The sequence below is a fragment of the Heterodontus francisci genome, chromosome 10, assembly GCF_036365525.1.
Source record: "Heterodontus francisci isolate sHetFra1 chromosome 10, sHetFra1.hap1, whole genome shotgun sequence".
Taxonomy (NCBI): Eukaryota; Metazoa; Chordata; class Chondrichthyes; order Heterodontiformes; family Heterodontidae; genus Heterodontus; species Heterodontus francisci.
This window is the reverse complement of record NC_090380.1, coordinates 17,070,112-17,097,809: the sequence shown is the minus strand read 5'-3', so window position 1 is coordinate 17,097,809 and position 27,698 is coordinate 17,070,112. Positions and strand designations below refer to the sequence as shown.

The following is a 27,698-nucleotide window of genomic DNA, read 5'->3' as shown; positions in this document are numbered from 1 at the left end:
AACAGATTCAACAAGCATCATGTGATGTAATGCCTTCCCTGGCGATGAGGTGAACCATAGATTGTTTAAAGCTAGCAGTGCTTTTAGAAGGCTCTGTGTACGGTTGTGTGATTAAAAGGGCATTAAACTGGTGTGAAAACTTAAGGTCTACAAGGCAGTAACTGCAATATCTGTTATATATACACACACACAAAAGCTGGGCCACCGCATCAGAAAACCCAATCATTTCAACCTAGGTTACCTCAGAAAGATTATGAAAATTCAATGGTGCCACAAGATCAATGAGATTCTCAGAACAAATACGCCTGGCACAGAGGCGACGATATTAAAAGGCACAGCTAAGGTGTGCTAGCCACTTATTCTGAATGGCTGATATTGGACTAGCCAAGGAAGTACTTTAGTGTGAGCTGAAGCCCTAGTAGTCAGTTCAAAAAATTATGGATTGCCTGAAGACCAATCTAAATAAATGTGGAATCTTAACTGATACGTAGGAGCATGCTTGTAACAGGAAATTGTGGCAAAAGGTGATTCAAGGTGGCGTGACAAAACTCGAAGCAAGTCGTATCCAGTTCGCCAAGAAAATAAAGAGAGCCCAAAGCAAATGAAGGAAAGATCAGCACTTCAGTCAATGACATCTGATGTCCCATGTGTGGGAAAACATTTATTGCAAAAATCCGACTTTAGTCATGTGAGCATCCACAACCTGTATTAATTAGGAGATGACTCACAGGCTGCCGCCATCACCAGCGACAGACAAGCTACCTGCATCATACCAGACACTAAGCTACTAAAGGTAAAGGATGACAGAAGTCCAGATTTTCATGGGCCCACTGGTGACATAATTTCCAGTTAACAGTATTAATTTGCAAGGACAGCCTCCACTACTTTTTTTAAATGCAAGTGTATTTGAACTTTTAGAAGACTATACATTAAAAAATGGGAGAGAGGTTGTGCTTTGCCACAATCAATTCTGCCACTGTGGTGTAATGATAAACTAGTTTTAAGCTACACAAGTTGATATATTAGTGATTACAGGAACTATGGAACGGAATTTCATTTTGTTAAATTTCAGTTTTACTTCCGAGATCGAACCCCATCTTGTTGGTATGGGGATGAGATACATGAGGGTTTCAAATTGCCCCAGTTTGGAAGAGGAAAGTCAACTGTCTGGAACCCACTGTGACCCAAATCAATGGACGGTTACTCGAACTGTAACATCCCCCCCACTTGTAGTAGTTAGGGTGTACTGATATTTAAAATACACTTTAAAACCATACCAACCTTTGTTGGTCTCCTGCAGGAGATGAAAATCTTGATCCTCTTTTCTCCTTCTTACCAGATAAAGATAACTTTGGACTTGATTTACGCTTAGGAGATTTACTAGCTTTTCTTGGAGATGGGGAGTGCTTACTTCTTACTGGTTCTGGAGAAATCTGTAAAATAGGATTTTTTTTAAAAATCTGATGAGACATTAAAATATGCAAAAAATAAATGAAGCTGAGTGCTGTCCCTTTAAATTATACACGTAGGTATTTATGACACCTGTATTCACCCAAACTGTTTTACCTATGCTGCAAAGTTAGTTGTCATTAATGTGTACCTGCTAACAGGCTTCAGAAAGAAGTCCGTCACACACTTTCAAATATAAATTAACTTTGTGATTGGGAAATTCAGTTACAGACATGATAGCCTTTTTAAAAAACGATTATGCATAAGAAACAAAATTTATAAAACAGTTTAGCAACAGATCACTACTTTCTCTTTTGAAGAAACAGAAGACAGAATTTCTACTATATCTATATACATTTTATATTGTTACAATTTGCTAATTCATTGTTTACTATTAATTTGTTTAATAGTTCAAAATTAGAGTGAGGTGTGATTTTTTATTACTTATTGAAGATTGGAAAGGGATCCTGTAAAGGCATAGGAGTAATTCCAACAGTTTGAAAATAACCACAGATCAGTTTCCTGTTGTGTTAATTTGGGCCCCGAGCCAACATTTACCTAGATTGTAAGACTAGTAAAGATACTCTCAAAGACATAGGGATTGGAACTCACCTAGGAGAATATTCTAAGTTAAGAGAATCAAAACAAAATCTAGAGTAAAAAAAAAGGGGGCATGGGGAAAGGCCCATAAACATAACAATACTGTTTCTAAAAGATAAAAGCGTCAAACTGTCGAACTGTTAATTTAACTGGACAATGCACCAATGCACACCCCGCCTCAATTAATCCTTACGTATGCTCAAAAGATGGATGATCTACCTCATTATTACATCATTGTAAATACAAACAATAAAAAGTTCAAAATTGCTGTAAACATTTTTTTTTCATGTTTAGTACATATGTTCAATTCAGGCTTTGGTAAGAAGAGTTATTCAGCTTTAACTATCAATTGTTAGTATGGCTTGGACCATTATGATGCCTCAATCTTGCTACTGCAAGATTACACGTAATTTTCCTTGCTCACAAACCTCCTTCTTGATGACTATTTCCTCTCTCTTTTCCATATTCTCCTGTTCAAGTTTCATCAGTTCCCGTTGTATTTTCTGCCGCTTCATTTCAAGGGATAGCTCATGATCATAATCATAGTTAACATCTCCATTATCAGAATCTGTAAACACATAGTACTATCATGAAAGAAAACAGCCACACTTGAAAGAAGAACATACTTGGCAAATACTACGTAATTTCTCCACCCCTCTCCCAGGGAATAGGAATACTGAAATCATGAAGCCATAAAGAAACATTTTCAAACAGTCTGCGAGTTTTTAAAGTTTCCCCATTTGTGACCAGATAACTTTGTTCCATTTACTTACAAAAAAAGTGCCCTTGGTTTGGCTACTGGTTAAATGTCCTGACTCAGGTATAAATGTTTAACAGTTCAAAATAAGAATAAGTTATAGCTTAAGTACGACTTCCTGACACTCATATTCTAGTGGGTTGCTTATTCAATTCAACATTCCACTTGCTCTGCTGATAGCATGTCAAGTCACTACAGGACTTCATAGTGGCAAGTGCAATATAATCCTAGGTCTCCAACACTTTTTGGTGCACATTTCATACATACATCTTTGCATTTATATTCATCTGCCTCTCTTTGTCTTAATTACACATTTTACATAACTCATTCAACTCCTCGCCAAAGTTTAGTATCATCTACATATGTAGCTAGTTTACACCAGACTTCTGAATCTAAAGTTGTTTTTATACTGAAGGCTGGGGCAGCACAAGAACAATATAAAAGCAACACAAGTTGTTAATCTAAATTAGAAACAATAAGGGTCCCTCTACCAATCCCTCAAGCACTCCGCTTTCCACCACGAATACCATTCAACAACATTGAACCAATTTCTTATCTATTCCCAAGTTTTATTTTGAATCCCTAACATTGTAAGCTGAAGTAGCCCCTATCTGTGTGGGAATTTGGCAAAACCTTTCACGAGTTTAGCTACGTCACACTGTAGACCTTTCTACAGTATACTTGGGGTGTCACATCACAAAAGTCAATAGGATTAGTCAGGAACTATCTTCTTCTGAACACAAGTTGATGTTTATTTCAGTTAATCATTCAGGAAGGCTCCAGTTTACCTTTGACAATCTATTCCATTGCTTTGTCTGAGAAGTTTGCAGCTGCCTGGCTTGGTCTGGTTATATTTTTAAAATGGATAACATGTTGGCATCAGAGACACCCACAGTACTCAAATGACATCCTCATAATTGTTAGCATCTCAATTGGTCTCATCCTCCATCTTTCAGTGCCTCAGAATAAACCTTATCCTTTCCTTTGGAATTGTGGCCCCAAAAATAGAGGTTCCATCGGACTCCCACCATAATTCTGCAGGGATCCAGCAGAACACATTTTTTAAAAAGGCATGGATCTGGTTGCGCTGGGTTTGCGCCATTTCTGGGATGGTGCTCCAATTACTCCTCATGAGACAAATTCAGTCAGAGGGACAGCGACTCCCTACACCCGGGGTACTCACTTCTTTGGCTTATTTGCAAGCTACTGTAGCACTGGAGGCCAGCGCTGAGCGTGATGAAGCATGCCAGCCTCCAGATAGACAGAAGTGGGCCCCAGCTGGGAGAGTCTAGACCAGGCAAAGCAGACCGAACCCCTCAAAAAGCTTTGTTTTATTTTATTTTAAAATCTTCATTCAGTGCCGAATAAATATAGCAATCGAGGGTATTGGTGGGTGCAATCCCAGGGCCCCCAGGATGGCATTTCAAGAATTTTCAGTGCTTGCGCTATTTAGCTCGACAAGAACCTTCATCTTATTTATGGTGAAGTCGTTCATCTTACTAGAATTATCACTAGTTATGGAGGACAGGTCACTTGCATCTTTCCTGGTATTTTGTAGTATTTTGGGGCGGCGCAGTGGTTAACACTGCAGCCTCACAGCTCCAGCGACCCCGGTTCGATTCTGGGTACTGCCTGTGCGGAGTTTGCAAGTTCGCCCTGTGACCGCGTGGGTTTCCGCTGGGTGCTCCGGTTTCCTCCCACAGCCAAAGACTTGCAGGTTGATAGGTAAATTGGCCATTGTAAATTGCCCCTAGTGTAGGTAGGTGGTAGGGGAATTGAGGGGATGTGGTAGGAATATGGGATTAATGTAGGATTAGTATAAATGGGTGGTTGATGGTCAGCACAGACTTGGTGGGCCGAAGGGCCTGTTTCAGTGCTGTATGTCTAAATAAATAATCATTTGGCTATGTATTCTTGTTCCTCCTCAGTTTTGGACTCATTGGCGTCATTTAGGGTTCTCATTATTCTTCTTGTTATGGTACTGGAAAATCTTTCATACCATTATGTTAAGCAACTGCACTGGATTCACTCCCAGATTCCTCTTTGCCCCTCTGACTACCTTTTTAAAAATGTTTGAGATTTCTTACATTCATCTCAGTGGCCACCCTCACCTACCTTTCTTTCTGCAAGATTTGTGAAATGTATTTTCTTCCTTATTTCATTCTGACCCTTTTTTGATCTTCATCACCTTGTCCTAGGTTATGGTTAAGGCAGTTAAAACCATTGTTTTGTTTCCCAACAGATGGCAGTAGCAGACCATCACAGGATCCACATGGGTGAGCAGCAGAATTGAGTTAGCGAAATATCACAATTTTTAAAATTATTTCCAAGCATAAAATATTTGTAACAATAAACACTATTCTTCCCCCTCAGTCTCACCCTGCAGACACATGCAGTGATCTGGTGGGAAACAGACAAGTGCTAAACATATGGACAGAAATTATTAAAATACTTGAAAAAACTGTTTTCTGTTTTGTCCATTTTGAATGGTCTCCTTGCTTGGTCTGTCTTAGTAGATTTGCTAAATCTACCGATATAGTTAGGCTCATAATCTTAACCTCAGTGATTTAGAAATGCTACATTCACATGCAAGTCTTTTTTGATTATAGAACTAGAATCTAATTTACCATCCCTGCCTGCTTCCCAATCAGCTGGTTCTTCCTCACTTTCTGGGGTACGTTCTTTTGTAATTTTCAGGTTAGCGTCTTCTTTATCTCTGTGTCTGCTCCTTGAGGTCTCCCTCTAAATAAAAGAATGTTTTTCATTATACCACAGAAAAAACAAAATGCATTATTGCAGGCTATTTCCTTCAGTTTACTTTTCTACAATTTAAGCTTTTGCATATAAGTTGATACAAAGAGGTTGTAATAAATTTACAAGCACAAAATTCTAGTACACCATGTTCTCCCCTTTGTATGCAAATCTTATTTTAAACACAAATTTGGGTGGCACAGTGGCGCAGTGGTTAGCACCGCAGCCTCACAGCTCCAGGGACCCGGGTTCAATTCTGGGTACCACCTGTGCGGAGTTTGCAAGTTCTCCCTGTGTCTGCGTGGGTTTTCGCCGGGTGCTCCAGTTTCCTCCCACCATCAAAGACTTGCAGGTTGATAGGTAAATTGGCCATTATAAATTGCCCCTAGTATAGGTAGGTGATAGGGGAATATAGGGACAGGTGGGGATGTGGTAGGAATATGGGATTAGTGTAGGATTAGTATAAATGGGTGGCTGATGGTCGGCACAGACTCGGTGGGCCGAAGGGCCTGTTTCAGTGCTGTATCTCTAAATAAAATAAATAAATTTTTGGACTAATAATTACTATTCAACGATTTCAAACATTTTGACATCTGGAAACAAATGGAATTGCTTTAGTTATTATGAGCTTGCATAGATTCCAAAGTGTAAGATTCCAATGCAATTAAATCTAGTTGCATTGAAACAAAATAGTAAATTAAGTTATTCTACTTGAAATCTATTTGAAAAGACTAAAGCATCATTTTGTACTACCAGCCTTCAACTTGGCTATTAATGGACATCGACAAATATTTACGGTTACAGCCCAAAATGTTCCACTACCAGACACTCTAATAAACTAGAACACTCTCAACAACTTGATTTACATTATTTAGAAACAAAAATTAGTCCCTAAAACCAAGGAGAAAGGTTCAACCTTTACTGGAATATCTGTCAGTTAAATTCATAAATTCTGAAATGGGATCCTTTCTCACCCTTGGAGGCGATGAAGACTCATCCTGGGCTCTCTTCTGTGGCTCAGATTCCACATCTTGCCTTTTGTTCTTCATTCTCTCTCGTAAATCACCAGTTGGCCTTTCTGGAGATCTGCATACCCACAAAATAAAGTAACACACTTTTCTCTGTTGACACAAAGCAGAAATTCCCCTAAGGGTTTCTTGCTTCTATTCAAGTTTAGGTCAAAAACACAGACAAGGGAGCATGCATATCCACAGCATTAGCGACATGCAGAAGATATAAAACAGCCCATGCAATTACCACCTTCAATTTCATTATACAAGGCACAATGTAGATAACTGATAAAAGTAAGCTCATCTTTAACTTAGCAACTGGAATGTCAAGCACATCCAAGCATATTGCTCTGAAGCCATGACTTTTCCAATTAGCTGCTGGGCCACCATTAATTACTGACTACTACTGTAAAATCAAAATTAAGGGGAAAGATAAAGAAACCCATAAATTCAAAAACACTTACAGTTCTATATAGATCTTTTCATCATAAATCACCATTAGTAACATACAGAAAAATTCTTTTCTTGACGTTAGACAAAGTATGGATATATGGAAAGCAGAAGTGTAAAAGCTTTTTGAGAAACTTTGAATACATTGATAAACAGATCTTCAATGCTGCAGCAGTCATTAGTGCCACCAGATCAGTCAGTAGACAACATTTGTTTTGTGCGGTTGCTTGATATTAATGCAGTGTTTTACTAGCAGTTCTACAGCAGCTTTAGCAGCACTTTGTTTAAAATCAAGCCCTAGGTTACACAAACAGTAATCGATTAATTAGTTGAAGGATCTTCAAAATTTTGCATCAGCCTTAGTTGGAAAAACTAAAGCAATTCTGTACTTAAAAAGCTTAATAACTTCCGGACCAAAAGAAATCTCATCAGATCACAGACGATTAGCTAGGCGAGATAGTCCAGGCTGTGGGCTTCTATTTGGTTCATCCAGATTGGGTAGACTTCATGATAATATCCTGACTGTGGCCTTGCAGGCTTTAACAGTAGGGAAACCATGGGATTGTAATCTGGAACCATTCACACATCTCACAGCTAACTATTTTAAGTTTCAATGCATGAAAGTTAAACTGCTGCACCCACAACAGACATCATAGCCCGAATATTATTTTAAAAACTGCACATTTAAAATTTTAAAAATATTTATATTGTACATATCGCATACACATTGGGCTAATAGTAGTTAAGGAATAAAAATCAAATTGTAAGCCTACAACTCATTTGGACCTGTGGCACTGGCGAGGTATTCAGTTGCCCTCACGGATGGGAATAAATTACGTTCCTTTCACATGTGGGACAGGCTCTGCATTCAAGGGCTCAGTCATAAATTTCACTGTCCTCAGGGAAATTATAACTTTATGAGATCATAATTACTATTCTGAAGTCACAGCAATTTCACCGTGACATCATAAAGTACGCGGTAAAGTATTTTCAAAAAATCAAGTTCATCCTGTCATTTCTTCCTGTAAATGATGAGCATGGAAATATAGTAAGTTGACGCTACAAGGAGAAGAACCAATATTTATATAATGTCTTGTCACATCTCTCAGAAATGTCCCAAATGCTTCCCACACAATGCAATGTTTTGGAACTTAGTTATTCATGTCCTTTAGGCCAACCATGCAGCCAAAGGGCAATGCCCCACGAAGAGGATGAGTTCAGGCCCACAATTTCCCAAACTGCCGGTTCTGATCTTAGCTGTGCATTCAATGAAACTACTGGGTTGTAGAGGCCAGCCACTTCTCCACTGAAGGATGGACAAAGTAGGAAGAAAGAGAACTGTGCGGTATAAATACAAACTAGAAAGGGAAAGCATACTTGATTGTTGTGGATAATCTATACTTCACAATTCAAAAAGAGGGTCATTTCCATCATGTAAAACATGGTCTGTTTGGATTGTCTTACCTGCTCACTTAGGTCCTTTTTTCGTTATTCTCTCTATTTATAAAACAAAATCTCCCTTTCTTTAGGGCCCTAACAGAGCAGCCTACATCCACCCAAGAGGATGAGCAAACAACACTGTAATATGGATAGATGTAAAGGAATGTCCCGAGTGCCTTTCAAGCTTGGGACTTCCCTTTGGAGGAGGCTTTCTCGCTTCCACCCTTTGTAAAGTGCTGTAGCACATTTTTCTATGTTAAAGATCCTATATAAATACGTTGTTGAATGTCTAGGCAACATTGGAGATTTTTTTCCAGTGCTATATTTATGTTTCTCACTATTATTAACTCCGTTCTCATTTTTCCATTCAGTTTACTAAAATTTTGGGGCGAGTCAGTTATCTCTCTTGCTTTTCATCTCAAATTGCTTTTTGCTTCACTTATTTCTTATTCTCATCCAGATTTATTGTTTTACATTTTGCAAAATCTGGTCCATCTGTATAATCCAATCACTGGTACTAGTTTTCGACATTCTCACTGTTTTATTGGGACAGAGGGGAAAGCGGATTCCATTCCTGTTACCAACACATGGATGTTGTACAAAGCAACACCTAAAATCAGTGCATCATCGGACAAAGGAGAAAAGAATGTGGACACTTGCCATGAATTTCAGATTAATTCAGAAATGTGTGATGAAGCTGCTTGTTTTAATGTGTCAATAAACCTATTCCGTACTTTGGACTTCGCTCTTAGATGGGCAAGGTTGAACAACCTGCCCCCTGATCTTGTGTGGAGGAAAATTCCTTCTTCAGAGGATTTGAACACATGTGAAAGCAGCAGGGAGAAGAAAATCCCAAAAAGAGTGGGTGCGAGAACACAGCCCTGTTTCACACCACTCAGGATAGGAAAGGGCTCTGATGAGGAGCCACCATGTTGAATTGTGCCTTTCATATTGTCATGGAATGAGGTGATGATATTAAGTAGCTTTGGTGGACATCCAATCTTTTCTAGTAGTCTGAAGAGACCACTCTCTGCTGACGAGGTCAAAGGCTTTGGTGAGATCAATGAAAGCAATGTAGAGGGGCATCTGTTGTTCACGGCATTTCTCCTGTATCTGACGAAGGGAGAACAGCATGTCAATGGTCGATCTCTCTGCACGAAAGCCACACTGTGCCTCAGGGTAGACGCGCTCGGCCAGCTTCTGGAGCCTGTTCAGAGCGACTCGAGCAAAGACCTTCCCCACTATGCTGAGCAGGGAGATTCCACGGTAGTTGTTGCAGTCACCGCGGTCACCTTTATTTTTATAGAGGGTGATGATATTGGCATCGCGCATGTCCTGGGGTACTGCTCCCTCGTCCCAGCACAGGCATAGCAGTTCATGTAGTGCTGAGAGTATAGCAGGCTTGGCACTCTTGATTATTTCAGGGGTAATGCTCATCAGAGAACTCCTCTTTGCTGACGATGCTGCTTGAACATCTCACACTGAAGAGTGCCTGCAGAGTCTCATCGACAGGTTTGCGGCTGCCTGCAATGAATTTGGCCTAACCATCAGCCTCAAGAAAACGAACAGCATGGGGCAGGACGTCAGAAATGCTCCATCCATCAATATTGGCGACCACGCTCTGGAAGTGGTTCAAGAGTTCACCTACCTAGGCTCAACTATCACCAGTAACCTGTCTCTAGATGCAGAAATCAACAAGCGCATGGGTAAGACTTCCACTGCTATGTCCAGACTGGCCAAGAGAGTGTGGGAAAATGGCGCACTGACACAGAACACAAAAGTCCGAGTGTATCAGGCCTGTGTCCTCAGTACCTTGCTCTATGGCAGCGAGGCCTGGACAACGTATGCCAGCCAAGAGCGACGTCTCAATTCATTCCATCTTCGCTGCCTCCGGAGAATACTTGGCATCAGGTGGCAGGACTATATCTCCAACACAGAAATCCTTGAAGAGGCTAACACCCCCAGCTTATACACAATACTGAGTCAGCGGCGCTTGAGATGGCTTGGCCATGTGAGCCGCATGGAAGATGGCAGGATCCCCAAAGACACATTGTACAGCGAGCTCGTCACTGGTATCAGACCCACCGGCCGTCCATGTCTCCGCTATAAAGACGTCTGCAAACGCGACATGAAATCGTGTGACATTGATCACAAGTCGTGGGAGTCAGTTGCCAGCATTCGTCAGAGCTGGCGGGCAGCCATAAAGACAGGGCTAAATTGTGGCGAGTCGAAGAGACTTAGTAGTTGGCAGGAAAAAAGACAGAGGCACAAGGGGAGAGCCAACTGTGCAACAGCCCCGACAAACAAATTTCTCTGCAGCACCTGTGGAAGAGCCTGTCACTCTAGAATTGGCCTTTATAGCCACTCCAGGCGCTGCTTCACAAACCACTGACCACCTCCAGGCGCATATCCATTGTCTCTCGAGATAAGGAGGCCCAAAGAAAACCTATTACGCTCCCACTTAAAATTTGCGATTACTATTCTAATTTCGCATTAACTTCAAAGTTGCTAGTTGCAGCATCTTAAGCGTTCTGTTTATTTTGGGCAGAAACAGTTGTGTTTCCTCACCAGTACGCACTTTAGATTAGAGATACAGCACTGAAACAGGCCCTTCGGCCCACCGAGTCTGTGCCGAACATCAACCACCCATTTATACTAATCCTACACTAATCCCATATTCCTACCAAACATCCCCACCTGTCCCTATATTTCCCTACCACCTACCTATACTAGTGACAATTTATAATGGCCAATTTACTTTCTCAAGGTACACCGAATGCAAGAACAAACATAAGGTGTACTGAATGCAATAAGATATCCTTATTGATGCTGACTTCACGTCCCTTAGGCTTCCATTTCTTCTACAATTTAAAATGCAAGTCTCCAGATATTCCTCTAAATCCTTAATGTTCACTGAGCTTCCTCAAGTAGAAAAAAACCCAAGAAAAGACTGAGGAAGCGCTGGAATGCACTGCCAGCGGTGGTAGTAGAAGCAGATACATTAGGGACATTTAAGCGACTCTTGGATAGGTACATGGATGATAGTAGAATGAAGGGTAGGTAGTTAGTTTGATCTTAGAGTAGGTTAAAGGTTCAGCACAACATCATGGGCCGAAGGGCCTGTACTGTGCTGTACTGTTCTATGTTCTATGTTCTTAAGCAGACCAATTTTTGGAAAGCAGCACTGATGTTTTAACTGTCCTCTTTCTAGCAGTCTTTAAAGCTGCAAAAACAAATCCTACTCAGCAGCCACTGAAGGCTGACTCACTAGAATTATTTTTTTTAATGTCAGTAACAATTTGCATTTATATGGCACCTTTTATGTAGTAAAACATCCCAAGCTGTTTCACAGGAGCGATCAAACAAAATGTGATACTGAGTGACAGAGATATTAGAGCAGGTGACCAAACACTTGGTCAAAAAGCTTATTTTAAGGAGCATCTTAAAGGAAGAGAGAGAGGTGGAGAGGCAGAGAAGTTTAGGGAGGAAATTTCAGAACTTAAAGCCTACACAACTGAACGGTCAGCTGCCAATGGTGAAGCGAAGAAAACTGGGGTGCACAAGAGGCCAGAATTGTAGAAGCACTGATATCTCAGGAGAACTGTTTGCCTGGAGGAGATTACAGAGATAGGGAGGGGTGAGGCCATGGAGGGATTTGAAATTAAGAATGAAAATTTTAAAATTGAGGCATTGCTGGACAAGGAACCAATGTAGGTCAGCAGGCACAGGGGTGATTGGCGAGCTGACATGTTTTACTGCGTATAGTGGGTAAATGACATTTGCACCAAAGCATCTGCTGTAAGCAGTGGGCACAAGAGTTAATAGTTAAAAAGTTGCATTTTCCCTCCATCCTCAACATTGTTCCAAGGTCTGTGGTGCTGAGAATTAATGAGACAGAGCCAACTTTCATTACCAATGAGAGTGATTTTATAAGTGAAACATGGTGCAGTAATCTCTCATGTTCTGAACTTTATCCAAGAAAGGAAAAAGCAGTCAGAACAAAAAGGTTTGGAAGAATGCTATCCTATTTGGAAAATTACAGCTATAAGGCAGTTGGTAAATCTTCCCCTCTTTCATAGAATCAGAGAAACTTACAGCACAGAAGGAGGCCATTCAGCCCAGCGTGTCCACGCCGGCCAACGAGTAGCCATCAGCCTAATCCCACTTTCCAGCTCTTGGTTCATAGCCTTGTAGGTTGTGGCACTTCAAATGCATAACCAAGTATTTTTAAAATGTTATGAGAGTTTCTGCCTCTACCACTCTTTCAGACAGTGAGTTCCAGATCTCCACCATACTCTAGTTGAGACAATTTCCCTTGAATTCCCTCTAAATCTCCCCCTTACCTCTTATCCTAAATCTATGGCCCCTGGTTATGGACCCCTCAACCAGGGAGAAGAGGACCTACCAATCCACTTTACCTAGACCCCCTCAGAATTTTATACACTTCAATTAGGTCTCCCCTCAGCCTCCTCTGTTCCAAAGAAAAAAACCCAGGCCTATCCAATCATTCCTCATAACTAAAATTCTCTAGTCCAGGCAACATCCTCGTAAATCTCCTCTGTACCCTCTCTAGTGCAATCACATCGTTCCTACAGGGCAGTGATCAGAACTGCTCGCAATACTCTAGCTCTGGCCCAACTAGTGTTTTATACAGTTCCAACACAACCTCCAAGCTCTTATATTCTATGCCTTGGCTAATGAAAGCAAGTATCCCGTATGTCTTCTTGACCACTTTATCTACCTGTCCAGCCATCTTCAAGGATCTCTGGACATGCATTCCAAGATCCCTCTGTTCCTCTACAGTTCTTAGTATCCAAACAGTTATTGTGTATTCCCTTGCCTTGTTAGCCTCCCTCATATGCATTAGCTCACACCCCTCCAGATTGAACTCAATTTGCCACTGTTCCGTCCACCTGACAAGTTCATTGATATCTTTCTGCATCTGCAGCTTCCTTCTTCATCATCAACCATACGGCCAATTAATGTATCGTCCGCAAACTCAATTACATCCCCTACATTCAAGTCAAAATCATTCATACACTCCACAAAAGCCAAAAGACTTAGTACTGAGACCTGCGGAACCCCACTGGAAACAGCCTTCCAGTCATAAAAACACCTATTGACCATTACCCTTTGCTTCCTGCCTCTGAGCCAATTTTGGATCCAACTTGCCAGTTTGCCTTGGATCCCATGGACTTTCACTTTTGTGACCAGTCTGCCATGTGGAACTTTACCAAAAGCCTTGCTAAAATCCTTACGGACTACATGAAATGCATTACCCTCATCGACCCTCCTTGTTACATCCTCAAAAAATTAAATCAGGTTAGTCAGACACAACCTTCCCTGAGCAAATCCGTGCTGATTTTCTTTGATTAATCCACATATTGCTAAATGAAGATTTATCCTGTCCCTCAGAAGTTTTTCCAATAATATTTTTACCACCGAGGTTAGGCTGACTCACCTGTAATTACTCAGTCCATTCCTTTCTCCCTTTTAAAACAATGGTACAATGTTAGCAGTCCTCCAGTTCTCTGGCACCATATCTGTAGCTAGAGAGGACTGAAAAATGATGGTCAGAGCCTTCCTTACTTCTTCTCGTTTCCCTTAATTGCCTAGGATACATTTCATCCAGCCTGGGGATTTATCCACTTGCAAAGATGTTGGACCCCTTAATATGTCCTCTTTCGTTACATTAATTTCATACTCCTCCTCCCTGATTGCAACACCTGTATTGTCCCTCTCTTTTGTGAAAAAAGACACAAAGTATTCTCAAGAACCATACCAACATCCTCCACCTCCACACACAGGTTACCCTTATGGTCCCTAATAGACCCTATTCTTCATTGTTAAAGTTATCCTCTTGCTCTTTGTGTTTATAAAATATCTTTGGGTCTGCCTTGATTTTACATGCTGATATTTTTTCACCCCTACACTTTGTTTACTCCTCTAGGTTTTCTGCAGTATTGAGCTCTCAGTATCTGTCAATCTTCCTTTTTTTCCCTTTATTCTCTTCTTTAAGCCCCTTCACATCTATGGGGCTCTGGATTTGTTAATCCCATCCTTTTTCTTTAAGGGAATATACTTGTTCTGAACCCTCACTATCTCTTCCTTCCATGCCTCTCTCTGATCTGGCACTGGTTTACCTTCAAGTAGCTGTTTCCAGTCCACTTTAGCTAAATCACATCTCAGCTTCGTAAAATTAGCTTTTCCCCAATTGAGAATTTTTATTCCCGAACTATCTTTGTCCTTTTCCATAACAACCCTAAATCTAACTGAATTATGATCACTTCCACCAAAGTGCTCCCCGACTACTACCCTTTCTACTTTCCCAGTTTCATTCCCTAAATCTAAGTCCAGAATGCATATTAAGAATTTTGCTTTTTCTGTGCCTTTCACACTAATTCACACTGTGCCTAGTTAGTATTAAGGTAGTTGAAACCTCACTATTACTGCTCTATTGCTTTTGCACTTCTCAGAGACTTGCTTACATATTTGCTCTTCTATCTCCCTCTGACTGTTTGGGGGTCTATAGTACACTCCCAGCAGTGTGATTGCCCCTTTTTAGCATTTGTTGATCCTTCTACTATATCATCCCTCCTCACAGCTAAAATTGTTTCTTTAAATCAATATTGCAACCCCCTTCCTCCTTTTTTTTTTAATCCCCCTCTCTATCTCGTCTGAAAAACTCTGTAACCAGGTATATTCTGCTGCCATTCCTGCCCTTCTTTCAGCCATATCTTAGTAATGGCTACAATATCATACTTCCACGTGTCAATCTGTGCTCTCAGCTGATCTGCCTCATTCCCTAGCCTTCTTGCATAGGAATATATACCACTTAGCACTGCCAAACTCCCTTGTTCTCTATTTTCTAGCCTTTGTTTCCTCTGCCTTTCAACCACGCTTACTAATTTTCTGCCCTTCATTTCCAAATTTTCTTCTCTCTCTTCTGAATCTACTCTCAGGTTCCCATTCCTCTGCCAAGCTACTTTAAACCCTCGCCAGCAGCACTAGCAAAACTCCCTGTGAAGATATCAGTCCTGACCCTGTTGTGGTGCAACCAGTCTGGTTTGTACAGGTCCCCATCTCCCCCAGAAGCATTTCCAATGCCTCAGGAATCTAAACCGTTCCCTCCTGCACCATCCCTCCAGCCACATACTCATCAGCCTATTTCTGAACTTATTAGCACGTGGCACCAGGAGTAATCCAGCAATTTTTTTTTTAACCTTTGAGGTCCTGCTTTTCAATCTCTCTCCTAGCTCCCTAAACTCTGTCTGCAGGACCTCATCCCTCTTTCTGCCTCGGTCATTGGTGCTGATATGGACCATGACCCCTGGCTGTTCACTCTCCCCCCTTAAAATGTCCTGTTGCTACTCAGTGACATCCTTGACCCTGGCACCAGGGAGACAACATACTATCCTGGAGTCCATCTGAGGCCGTAGAAGTGGCCTTTCACTACCGAATCTTACCCCCCTACCATGCTGCTGAGCTACCCATGGTGCTGTGAACTTGGTTCTGCTCACACCCCCCAGAGGAACCATCACTCTGGTTGGACAGTGAGATGCATTCATGGGATCACTGCCCAACCTGCCTGGTCCTCCTTGTCCTTCTGGTGATCACCCATTCCCTCGCTGCCTGCACATTTCTAAGCTGCAGGGTGACTACCCCCAGAAACATGGTATCCATCCATGCAGCTCTCAGCCTCGTGGATGCCCCATGGTGACTTCATCCACCACTCAAGCTCCAAAATTGAGGTGCTCTAGCTAGTGACACTTCCTACACATCTGGTCTTCCAGACTACAAGAAGCATCCAGGATTTCCCACACGGCAAAAGATGTGAATTCCACGGGTCCCTGCCATGCCTTTACTTTCTAGACTATTAACTAGAAATATTTACCAACTACTCACCAATCGGCACCTTCCCTGGTTGTGATTCTACTATTGCTATTTTACAGATGTTGCTTTTATGGTCAGTAATTTCTCGAGAGGCTCTTCCCCTGCTTTAACCCCTTGGTCGCTGCAATGAGTCTCCATCGGGATCTGCCGTCGCCGCTGCTGCCTTACTCTATCCTGCTTTAATTCCTCCATTGCTGCACTCAGTCTCCACCAGGTCCACCGCCATCACTGCTGTCAGCGAGTCCTTTGCCCTTGCCCCGCCGCCACCCCCCACCCCGGCAACAAAGGCAGCAATGATTACAAGCTGGGATAATTGTCTATCCTTAATTATATGAAAAATACTCTTGACAAGGCAAGAAATATTTCATTACATTGCTGGCAGGCATTTCTAACTATTAGAAAAATCCTTGAAAGATATATCCTTGAATGTTGCTGTAACACAAACACCTCAGTTCCAAATGAAGAATTATTCAGGGAACTAAAATCAGATTTCCATGCCATTGCTTTTGATGCGAGTAAAATCTACAGCTTTCCCCAATACTGGCCTCCTGTCTGTCCCCAATTCCTCACTCACCAACTGTCTAGGCCCTAAAGCTCTGGAACTTCGTACCTAAACTTCTCCACCTCGCTCCTCCTGTAAGACCCTCCTTAAAATCTGCCTCTTTGACCAAGCTTATGGTCACCTGTCCTAATGTCTCCTTCTTTGGCTCAATGTCAATTTTTGACTGGTTACACTCCTGTGAAGTACCTTGGGACGTTTTACTGTGTTAAAGGTGCTATATAAATGCAAGCTGTTGTTGTATAGGTCTATAAATGCTTACCACAGAATCACAGAATTGTTACAGCACAAAGAGGCCATTCGGCCCATCGTGTCTGCTCCGGCTCCCCGAATGAGCAATACACCTACTGCCATTCCCTGCCTTCTCCCTGTAAACCTGCACATTCTTCCTTTTCAGATAACTATCTAATTCCCTTTTGAATGCCTTGATTGAACCTGCCTGCGCCACACTCTCAGGCAGTGCATTTCAGATCTTAACCACTTGCTGTGTGAAAAAGTTTTTCCTTGTGTTGCTTTTGCTTCTTTTGCCAATTACTTCAAATCTGTGTCCTCTCGTTCTCAATCCTTTCATGAAAGAACAGTTTCTCTCTATCTACTCTGTCCTGACCCCTCGTGAATTTGAATATCTCTATCAAATTACCTCTCAGCCTTCTCTGCTCCACGGAAAACAGTCCTAACTTCCCCAATCTATCTTCATAACTGAAGTTCCTCATCCCTGGAACCATTCTCGTGATTTGTTTCTGCACTCTCTCCAATGCTTTCATACCTTTCCTAAACTGTGGCGCCCAGAACTGGACGCAATGCTCCAGCTGAGGCTGAACTAGTGCTTTTATAAGTTCAACATAACCTCCTTGCTCTTGTCCCCTTTGCCCCTATTAATAAAGCCCAGGACGCTATATTCTTCATTAACCACTCTCTCAACCCGTCCTTCCACCTTCAATGACTTATGTGCAAATACACTCTGCTCCTGCATCCCCTTTAGAGTTGTACTCTATCATATTGTCTCTCCATGCTCTTCCTACCAAATGAATCACTTTACATTTTTCTGGATTGAATTTCATTTGCCACTTGGCCGCCTATTCCACCAACTTGCTTATGTCCTTTTGAAGCTCTACACTATCCTCCTCACAATGCTTCCAAGTTTTGTATCATCTGCAAATTTTGAAATTGTGCCCTGTACACCAAAATCGAGGTCATTAATATATATCAGGAAGAGCAAGGGTCCCAACACTGACCCCTAGGGAACTCTGCTACAAACCTTCCTCCAGCCCAAAAAAAATCCATTAATCACCACTCTCTGTTTCCTGTCACACAGCTAATTTCATATCAATGTTGCTACTGTCCTTTTTATTCCATGAGCTATAACTTTGCTCACAAGTCTGTTGTGCGGCACTGTATCAAATGCCTTCTGGAAGTCCATGAACATCACATCAACAGCATTGCCCTCATCAACCCTCTGTTACCTCTTCAAAAAATTCCAGCAAGTTAGTTAAACACTATTTTACCTTGACAAATCCGTGCTGGCTTTCCTTAATTAACTCGCATTTGTCCATGTTCCTATTAATTTTGTCCAGAGTTATTATTTCTAGATGTTTCCTCACCACCAAAGTTAAACTGACTGGCCTGTAGACGCTGGGCTTATCTTTACATTTCAACAAGGGTGTAACAATTGCAATTCTCCAGTCCATATGTAATTATGCAGAAGACCAGAAATTCAAGTCAATTTGTGGACTGCAACTTTGGCGACAGCATTGCACTCAACTCACTGGGATAGATGACGCCCTCTCACTCCAGGAGAACATCCACCTGAACCCTTCCCAGACTCCTGGCCACATCTCTCTCAGGTTCTTGATTTCCTGCTACCTCTCTGAGATTCCAATCTCCTATTTATTCCTGGTCAATGTGCAAAGATGGCCACACTTAAACCAGGCTGTGGTATTGAATGAAAGGTGGTTGTGTGGCTGGAAAGTAGAAAGTTCTTCTTAGATTGGAGTAAACTTAGATGGGAGATCGACCATTGACATGCTGTTCTCCCTCCGTCAGCTACAGGAGAAATGCTGCGAACAACAGATGCCCCTCTACGTTGCTTTCATTGATCTCACCAAAGCCTTTGACCTCGTCAGCAGACGTGGTCTCTTCAGACTACTAGAAAAGATCGGATGTCCACCAAAGCTACCAAGTATCATCACCTCATTCCATAACAATATGAAAGGCACAATTCAGCATAGCGGTGCCGCATCAGACCCCTTTCCTATCCTGAGTGGCGTGGAACAGGGCTGTGTTCTCGCACCTACACTGTTTGGGATTTTCTTCTCCCTGCTGCTCTCACACACGTTCAAGTCTTCAGAAAAAGGAATTTTCCTCCACACAAGATCAGGTGGGAGGTTGTTCGAACTTGCCCGCCTAAGAGCGAAGACCAAAGTATGGAAAATCCTCATCAGGGAACTCCTCTTTGCTGACAATGCTGCATTAACATCTCACACTGAAGAGTGTCTACAGAGTCTCATCGACAGGTTTGCGGCTGCCTGCAACGAATTTGGCCTAACCATCAGCCTCAAGACAACGAACATCATGGGACAGGATGTCAGAAATGCTCCATCCATCAATATCGGCGACCACGCTCTGGAAGTGGTTCAAGAGTTCACCTACCTAGGCTCAACTATCACCAGTAACCTGTCTCTCGATGCAGAAATCAACAAGCACATGGGAAAGGCTTCCTCTGCTATGTCCAGACTGGCCAAGAGAGTGTGGGAAAATGGCGCACTGACACGGAACACAAAAGTCCAAGTGTATCAAGGCTGTGTCCTCAGTACCTTGCTCTACGGCAGCGAGGCCTGGACAACGCATATCAGCCAAGAGCGACGTCTCAATTCATTCCATCTTCGCTGCCTCCTCAGAATCCTTGGCATCAGGTGGCAGGATCGCATCTCCAACACAGAAGTCCTCAAGGCGGCCAACATCCCCAGCTTGTACACACTACTGAGTGAGCGGCACTAGAGATGGCTTGGCCATGTGAGCCGCATGGAAGATGACAGGATCCCCAAGGACACATTGTACAGCGAGCTCGCCACTGGTATCAGACCCACCGGCCGTCCATGTCTCCGTTTTAAAGACGTCTGCAAACGCGACGTGAAGTCCTGTGACCTTGATCACAAGTCGTGGGAGTCAGTTGCCAGTGATCGCCAGAGCTGGCGGGCAGCCATAAAGGCGGGGCTAAAGTGTGGCAAGTCGAAGAGACTTAGCAGTTGGCAGGAAAAAAGACACAAGCGCAAGGGGAGAGCCAACTGTGTAACAGCCCCGACAACCAATTTTATCTGCAGCGCCTGTGGAAGAGTCTCGTCACTCTGGTATTGGCCTTTATAGCCACTCCAGGCGCTGCTCCACAAAGGGCGGCACAGTGGCGCAGTGGTTAGCACCGCAGCCTCACAGCTCCAGGGACCCGGGTTCGATTCCAGGTACTGCCTGTGTGGAGTTTGCAAGTTCTCCCTGTGTCTGCGTGGGTTTTCTCCGGGTGCTCCGGTTTCCTCCCACAAGCCAAAAGACTTGCAGGTTGATAGGTAAATTGGCCATTATAAATTGTCACTAGTGTAGGTAGGTGGTAGGGAAATATAGGGACAGGTGGGGATGTTTGGTAGCAATATGGGATTAGTGTAGGATTAGTATAAATGGGTGGTTGATGTTCGGCACAGACTCGGTGGGCCGAAGGGCCTGTTTCAGTGCTGTATCTCTAATCATAATCATAATCAAACCACTGACCATCTCTAGGCGCTTACCCATTGTCTCCCGAGACAAGGAGGCCAAAGAAGAAGAAGGAGGAGTAAACTTAATATTTCATACCATCCAGTCCGTCATTTGTCAAAAGCAATTTGGCTTAAGTAATAGCTATTAGGCCCTGCCTTACTTCAGTACATTCAGTCATGGTGCCAAGCACATGGTCACAAAGTCCAATCAGTGCTTGTTGATTGCAAGAAATCTCAAGTCAAATGCTGAGGATAGATCTTAAATAAATGCGTCTGGAACAGGAGTTGGGGAATTATACGAGCAAGCTGAATATTTTTGAATTTTTTTTTTTAACATTATGCTTGAAGTTTTCTTAAATCTTTGTACTGTTAACTGACTGCGAATAGAGTCCAAAATAATTCAGAACTATTTTCAGCATTTAATTGATTTACCCCCTCTTTTTTGGTAGTTACTACTGATCACTCCATTTTCATTTTTTTTAAATTCAAGACTGAAGGTTCTTGATTACTGATTATTTGCTCCTGAAATTTGAGCCAAATTAGGTGGATGTGTGGCAGACAAAATGAGCACTCGATGTACTTTTTAAAAAATATATAAAAACAGCAGATCTCCTGTAGTGTTGCTCAGGGTGATTTGAAACAAATATTTTATAACAGGGTTATGTATCATATATATTTTAATTATAGTGAGTGATCTTAAAGAAATCTTGCAACAATGTCTACACAACGGTTATTAAAATCATTTCTTTAAATTTTTAAAGATCAGTTATATTTTACCTTCTGTATGTGGCACTATATCCTTTACCTCTGGGTGAGGATCCATGCGTAAACCTACAAGTGTTCCCATATGGACAGTGGCCCGTTTTCATCCAATTACGGCATTGTGTCTAGATAAAAATACAAGGAATTTGTAATTGTACAATTGTTGAGAATAACTTTTAAAAATATATGCGCCCAATACAATAAACATGGATTGTCCTTTTTATAACTTTTATATAAAACCAGTTACAGAAAACAGACTTTCGTTACAGATATTCAAACATTTAGCCCCTTCAGTGTTCAAGTTTTGGTCAAACATTTACAAAATGGGTTGCCATGCCTTTTGGTACAATGTAACATTCACAGAAAATGGAGCACACAACTTACACAAAAATATTCATTGAAAGCCAGTAGCCCAAGATGTCCAATAACATTACTGGACCAAGTTACTGCATATGACTAAATAAATACATTTCTAACACTCGTGTTCAATGATAATGCAAGTTGCGACAAGATTGGGAAATTTATGAACTAAAATTCTATAAAGATAGACGATTACAAAGAATTGATAGAAAATTAATACAGGACGCAATTTCATCAATCTCAATACCAGTTCTCGATTTTCCAAAATGGCTTCCCAGATTTAACAGAATTTACAGTATAGTCCAAAGCTATCAAAAACTGTCAATTATCACTAACCTAGGCAAAGTTCTACTGTACAATGAAAATAAAGTTGAAATTTCTGCCTCACGAATAATAAATTCCTAAAGTAAATAAAACAAACTTTTAGAAGTTGTCTGCAGCCACAGTGGAACACAATTAATTATGCCCATTTGAAATATCAAGAGGTTTGACTATTGTTAATTACCAATTCTGGACAACCCTGGCGTGAAACTTTTATAAATGGACTGAAACAATTTATAACAACGGCCATTTTTTCTACTAATGCTACTATTAGAAACTGGATAAGAGTTCTCCTGGGATTTTGAAAACTAGATAGACATGTTTTCCTCTTGCTCCTGGATCAAGGTTTGTTTTTCTTGGCAGATGCCAATTTTTTTTTATAATTGTTCGCTGTTTTAGTATGTAGAGCTCATCACACAATAAAAAAGCTACTGCTGATGTGAGCAAATTATTAACTTGTTTATTTTAGTGTCATTCTATGCAAGCTAAAAATCTAATGCTTTAACAAAATAGTCAACCCATGGAGATTCAAATTGCTCAGGACCTGCTGACCTATTAAAATATTCTGTTGAGTAACTTCTTATATTTGGATTATTGCACATTTTTGACAGAGGGTACGTTGCTAAACTCGTTTACCTATTAAATGTCCTGGTCTTGCAGATTTTTTAGGAATTCATGGGCATGTTTCTAATTCAACAACTTCAGATTTAAAAACTTAGTTTTATAGGTATACAGTCCATCACCCTCATCTCCTTAATTTAAATTAACTTTTTCTTGTTTTGAACATGAAATGAAAGTGAGTCAGAATGCTGCACCATTCAGGAAAATTAATTTTCATGACTTCTGTCATGTTTGGAAACTAAGAAGCTACGATTCCAAACTCAGCTCTCTTTTTCAACTATGCACTTCAAACCACTGAAGCAAGCCACAGAAATCAAGTAACTTTGTTAATACAGTTCTAAAGATATATTTCAATCCTGACTATTTAATGTAGTTATGAACCAAGTACGTTACGGGTCTCAAAACAGATTTAAGAAAACCTTAGTAACAAACACCATGATGGATCAGAGTTTCTGAAAGCGTATCTTTCACATATTGCAATTTGGACATCTCTGTTGAACATTGTGTAATGCACAGATAGTTTTAAAACTGAGATTAAAAAGCAAATTACTGCAATCACTGGAAATCTGAAATAGAACCAGAAAATGCCAGAACACTCAGCAGATAAGTCAGCATTTGTGGAAAGAACAGACAAGTACACATTTCCTCAGAGGAATCTCCTCATAAAAGGAAAACTCGGCTGTTTATTGCACAAGTGTTTAAAAATATGACGTGTGTTCATTTTACAAACACGATGTAACATTGCAGCTCGATGTTCTGAATTTCTCTAGAAATTTTACTGAGGTTATTGCTCAGTACATATATGCAATGCATAAGTTTCTATGAAGTACATACAGTGTCTATTTTGGTTTGATAGCGAATAAATGATCAAGGATATATGGCAATTATTTCCTTTTATTTAATGAAATGTTACACAATTGGTTATCAACAGGACAATTTACTTTTAAGAGAAAACATGTGGTACACTATACAAGCTTTCCAGCCAATAATGTTTATCCTACTATGAGGAGCAAGTTGAGAGGTCAACCGTCATCTAATTACAAAATCCGATATGCTTGCCAACAGTGGAAGTCAGCTGGAGGAACCTAAACAATGGCTGCAGACAGGGCCAAGTGGTAGAATCAACAGATGCTGCTACTTCATGCTACCTAATGACAACGATTACCTTTTCCCCTTGTTCATGCAGATTACTCTAAGTAGCCTGACTAAAAATATTCCAAATGCGACTGGCAGCTGAGACTCACACTCATTGCTCTCACTATCAATGACAATGACTGATGAGGGATGTTTTCTGAGTGATGTGTTTGATGTGCATTAACACATGACCTGTATGGCCAAGATTTTTAGTCAGCCTTGTTGCGACTCAAATAATTCTGACAATTATACCATAAATATGCACCAATGTATTTATTCAACAATGCTATTGCAAATCTTACAAGAGCATTTTTAATCTCATATTATAAAATTATGGCTAAAGTCTAAATACCTTCTGGGGAAATCATGCCTTACAACGAACGTTAAGCACAGGGTCACAAAATCATCTTTGAAATGAAACTGGTGGTGATATAGGCGATTTCTAACTGAAGTCATACTGTACTGATGAAGAAATGAACCTCACAGACTATAAAATACGTGCACAAGCTGCATCTCATGCATTTTCCGAACGCACAAAGCAGAATATTTTATAAACTGGTGTAATGCATAGGAACATAGAGTAATTGTGAAATAAAAGTATGACTTTATGCTAATTTTAATATTTACATTTTAAATTTTTCAATTATGCTGCTTCAACATCCTTGAGACCATTCTCTTCACTCCACAAAAAATGGTCTACTGTTATAAGTAAGTGGTGTATCCTTAACTCTCTCAAATTAACCCTTTTCTGTTTCTTTTTTTGGAGGGAGACATTTTTCTCAAAACAACAGAAGCAAAAAGGATCATCTAATAAGGCCTGTTGAGTGTATCATGCAGTGGGAATTACTGTACAATATTTTTTCATATTATTTTGAGAAGAGAGAACTGGCAACAGGTAACACAAAATGAGAAGCGTGGAGCATACCACAGCACAGTAATGAACCAGTAGTATCAGTCTAACACTTGAAGTCACAGTGCGAATTCTGTGCTTTACTTCTGGATGCCACAGCCACACATCTGAACAAAGTGCAATGTGAAAACACAGACTGTATTCAAAACAATTGAGCATGAAATGTTTATGAATACATTTCTCTATTCTACCTTAAAAGCTGTACTCCAGGGAACCAGAAACACATTAGGTTTAACTTAATATTTTTAGTAAATTCAGTCATGTGGACACTTAATATTAGGAATTGGAACTGTTTCCCAATTTTGGCACTTAGCGTCATCAAGCACTCCCAGATCTGGTACATCCTAGGATGAGTCTCTGATCTGTTCTAAAAATGTGCTTTAACCCTATCCTCAGAAAACATCTTCTACTAAATTAGTGGAAAGAGTACTTCCTTCACCAAACATTCTTGTTTCCTCTCTAATCAAGGCTGCCAATCCAGTGCCAAATGATTAAGGTTCTGTGTAAGCGTTTCAGTTAAAGCCCAGAGTCAGTAGAGACAGGAGTAAGGGTGCTATTCAGTCAAAGGTGAAAAGACTGAGTTTCCATACACTGCACTATCCAGTTCCCAGATCACTACTCAAGTCACTATTGCCAAGCACATTAATATTTTCAAAACATGGCCCTTAAAAATTGAAGTTGGCGCAATTTTATTTTATTTAAGCTGCTCAGCATATTGTCATAAATACCTTTTCAGAACAATGGCTATCTTATGGAAGGCTGTAGGTTTCTAGTCTATTGAAGTACAGGAGTAAAAATGAACTGTAAATTGTTGTACTATACCTGCAAATGATCAAGACAAAATACACCAAACTAACTAGCTACAGGCAGGCAACTGGCTGTCAGGATGAACAGGAAAAAAATAAATACAAAGGACTGATATATATCACAAGTAAAATAATAAATATTCTAAAAACACTATGCTGATTAAAACTTCATGTTTACATTGCAATCAACTTTAGCATCTGATAAACACTTCTTTGAAATATCCAAATGTTTGAGGCGTTCCCACCAGGTCTACTTACAGACTGTATTAATGTTTGGCTTAGGGTAAGTTACTCTGCAATCCAAGTGTTTACTCGAAGGTTTAGGAGATATTTACCACACAATAAAGCTCATCCAACCTCCTCCGCATGCTTTAACTTGCATTTGATTTTAGCAAATCACTGAACACTCCCTACCCTACCTCTTGGCACTCCACCTTAAAATAAAATATATTTCTCTGATCAATGATCATTTGCATATATAGTTCAGGAGTCCTCTGGCTATTTGTTCTGTGTTGTTTCAGGGCAATAAAGGAAAAACACAAGATATTAAAAATGTAAAAGGGGCCACTGTTCTGGGATATTGTGGAGGCAAATATATAGAAGTGTCACAATGGTAATCAATTTGTTTTAATATTAGCAATGCTTGACACAGTGGCACATGCATTAGAAAGTGAGTTTGAGCATGCCCACCCTCAGCTTGAAAATAGTGTATAGGGAAAATGGAGAAATAAATTTCAAAATGGACCAAAAATAAGGTCAATTCCTTTTCAGAACATGCATCTGAAAATATAAACTAAATCCAAAGGTATTATTAGATTAACAGCACTGCAGTAATTAAATGCAATTGTACCATTTGTTATATTACAGTATTTGTTTCTGTTTGCCCAGAGTATCCTTTTAAGAAAATATTTAGTAGAAATACTGGAAAGTAGAAGCTGTCCCCATTATGAAATACTGACCTCAGCACTTGACCCTGTGCTAGGTCCAAGCCTTTCAAACACACTGGGTCTACGAGACGTGCTCTCAGAAATGGTCTTTGAATTTTCAACAGTAACCTTCCGCCTCACTTTTGACATTCTGATTCATTGGAAGCTAAAAATAAAAAGACAACCATATGAAAGTGTACAGGACAACATCTAGCTTCTTCATTTGCACTTTTAGCTTTAACCATGATAAATGGAAAACCATAATGCTAAATGTAGCTTTGAATTAAGTAGATTATACAACAAAAGATTGTTTCCTGGGAACATGAATTTGGAAATTGAAATACCAGGTTTATAAAAATAGGCTTCCAAGCCTAAAGCAGATGCACAGTCTTGGGGTTTGGTTTATTACACCTGATAGGATTATCTGGCAATAAATTGCAGGATATGTTTATTCAGTGCTCAATTTCTTTAAGAATTCACAGCCATACTTTTCAAAAGATCACAAAAACACAAGACAAATAAGAATAAGTTCAGCCCATGTTAGCTCATCCATTCAGGGAAGCCTACAGTTCCCCCATTACTCTAACCAGCTACCCAGAAGTTCATTTCATATGATAATTACTCTTTGTGAAGAACTTCCTGATATCGGAGCTAAATTTGCCTTACCTTTTAAGGCTTTTCCCTGGTCACTGTGGGGGAGATTTCCATTATATTTGTAAGAAAACATAAAAATGTAAGCATCTTAGGATTAATTTTGCAAGGCCCTGTGACCAGAGTAGGGCTTGATTCGCAGCGAGTGCAGGCCAGAGGACGGGGTTATTGTGTCATAGTTGTGTCTAGCAAGGCTCTGCTCTGACAGCAAAATCTTGTGGTAATGCCTGACTTGTCTGTGTAGAAGATGCCCATCAGTAAGCTGGGCAATAGGGAATTAACACAAGAGGGGGAACATAATAACTATCCCATAGACGTGAATACAGAATATACAGGAAAGTCAACACAAAAACAGGAGCAGGCCATTTTGCCCCTCGAACTTAGTCTGCCATTCTATTAGACCATGGATGATCTGTACCTCAACACTATGGGGGTGAAACTGGATCCACACCAGCAGCACAAAACAGGCTTGCAGTGAATTAGCAGCCAATTTTTCACCATGCCAGAAAACACCACCTGCAAAATACTGTCAAGGTTTTCAATTTCAAACCAAGTAAA

At 40.7% G+C, this 27,698-nt stretch overlaps 1 protein-coding gene across 8 annotated transcripts in view; it reads right to left on the bottom strand.

Moving 5' to 3' along the window:
- The window catches only part of zc3h13 (zinc finger CCCH-type containing 13), a 150,498-nt gene that overhangs the window by 98,555 nt on the left and 24,245 nt on the right, over window positions 1-27,698 (bottom strand). For 7 of the 8 annotated variants that reach the window (XM_068040171.1, XM_068040172.1, XM_068040173.1 and 4 more), the window contains exons 2-7: window positions 26,523-26,655; window positions 21,427-21,536; window positions 6,532-6,643; window positions 5,434-5,548; window positions 2,478-2,617; window positions 1,282-1,433 (exon numbers count right to left, since the gene is read on the bottom strand). In XM_068040171.1, the coding sequence (XP_067896272.1) occupies window positions 1,282-1,433; window positions 2,478-2,617; window positions 5,434-5,548; window positions 6,532-6,643; window positions 21,427-21,536; window positions 26,523-26,639 (746 nt within the window). In that variant the 5' untranslated portion in view covers window positions 26,640-26,655. Of the gene's footprint in view, window positions 1-1,281; window positions 1,434-2,477; window positions 2,618-5,433; window positions 5,549-6,531; window positions 6,679-21,426; window positions 21,537-26,522; window positions 26,656-27,698 lie in introns of those variants that run through there. The other variant, XM_068040179.1, reaches the window with a different exon arrangement.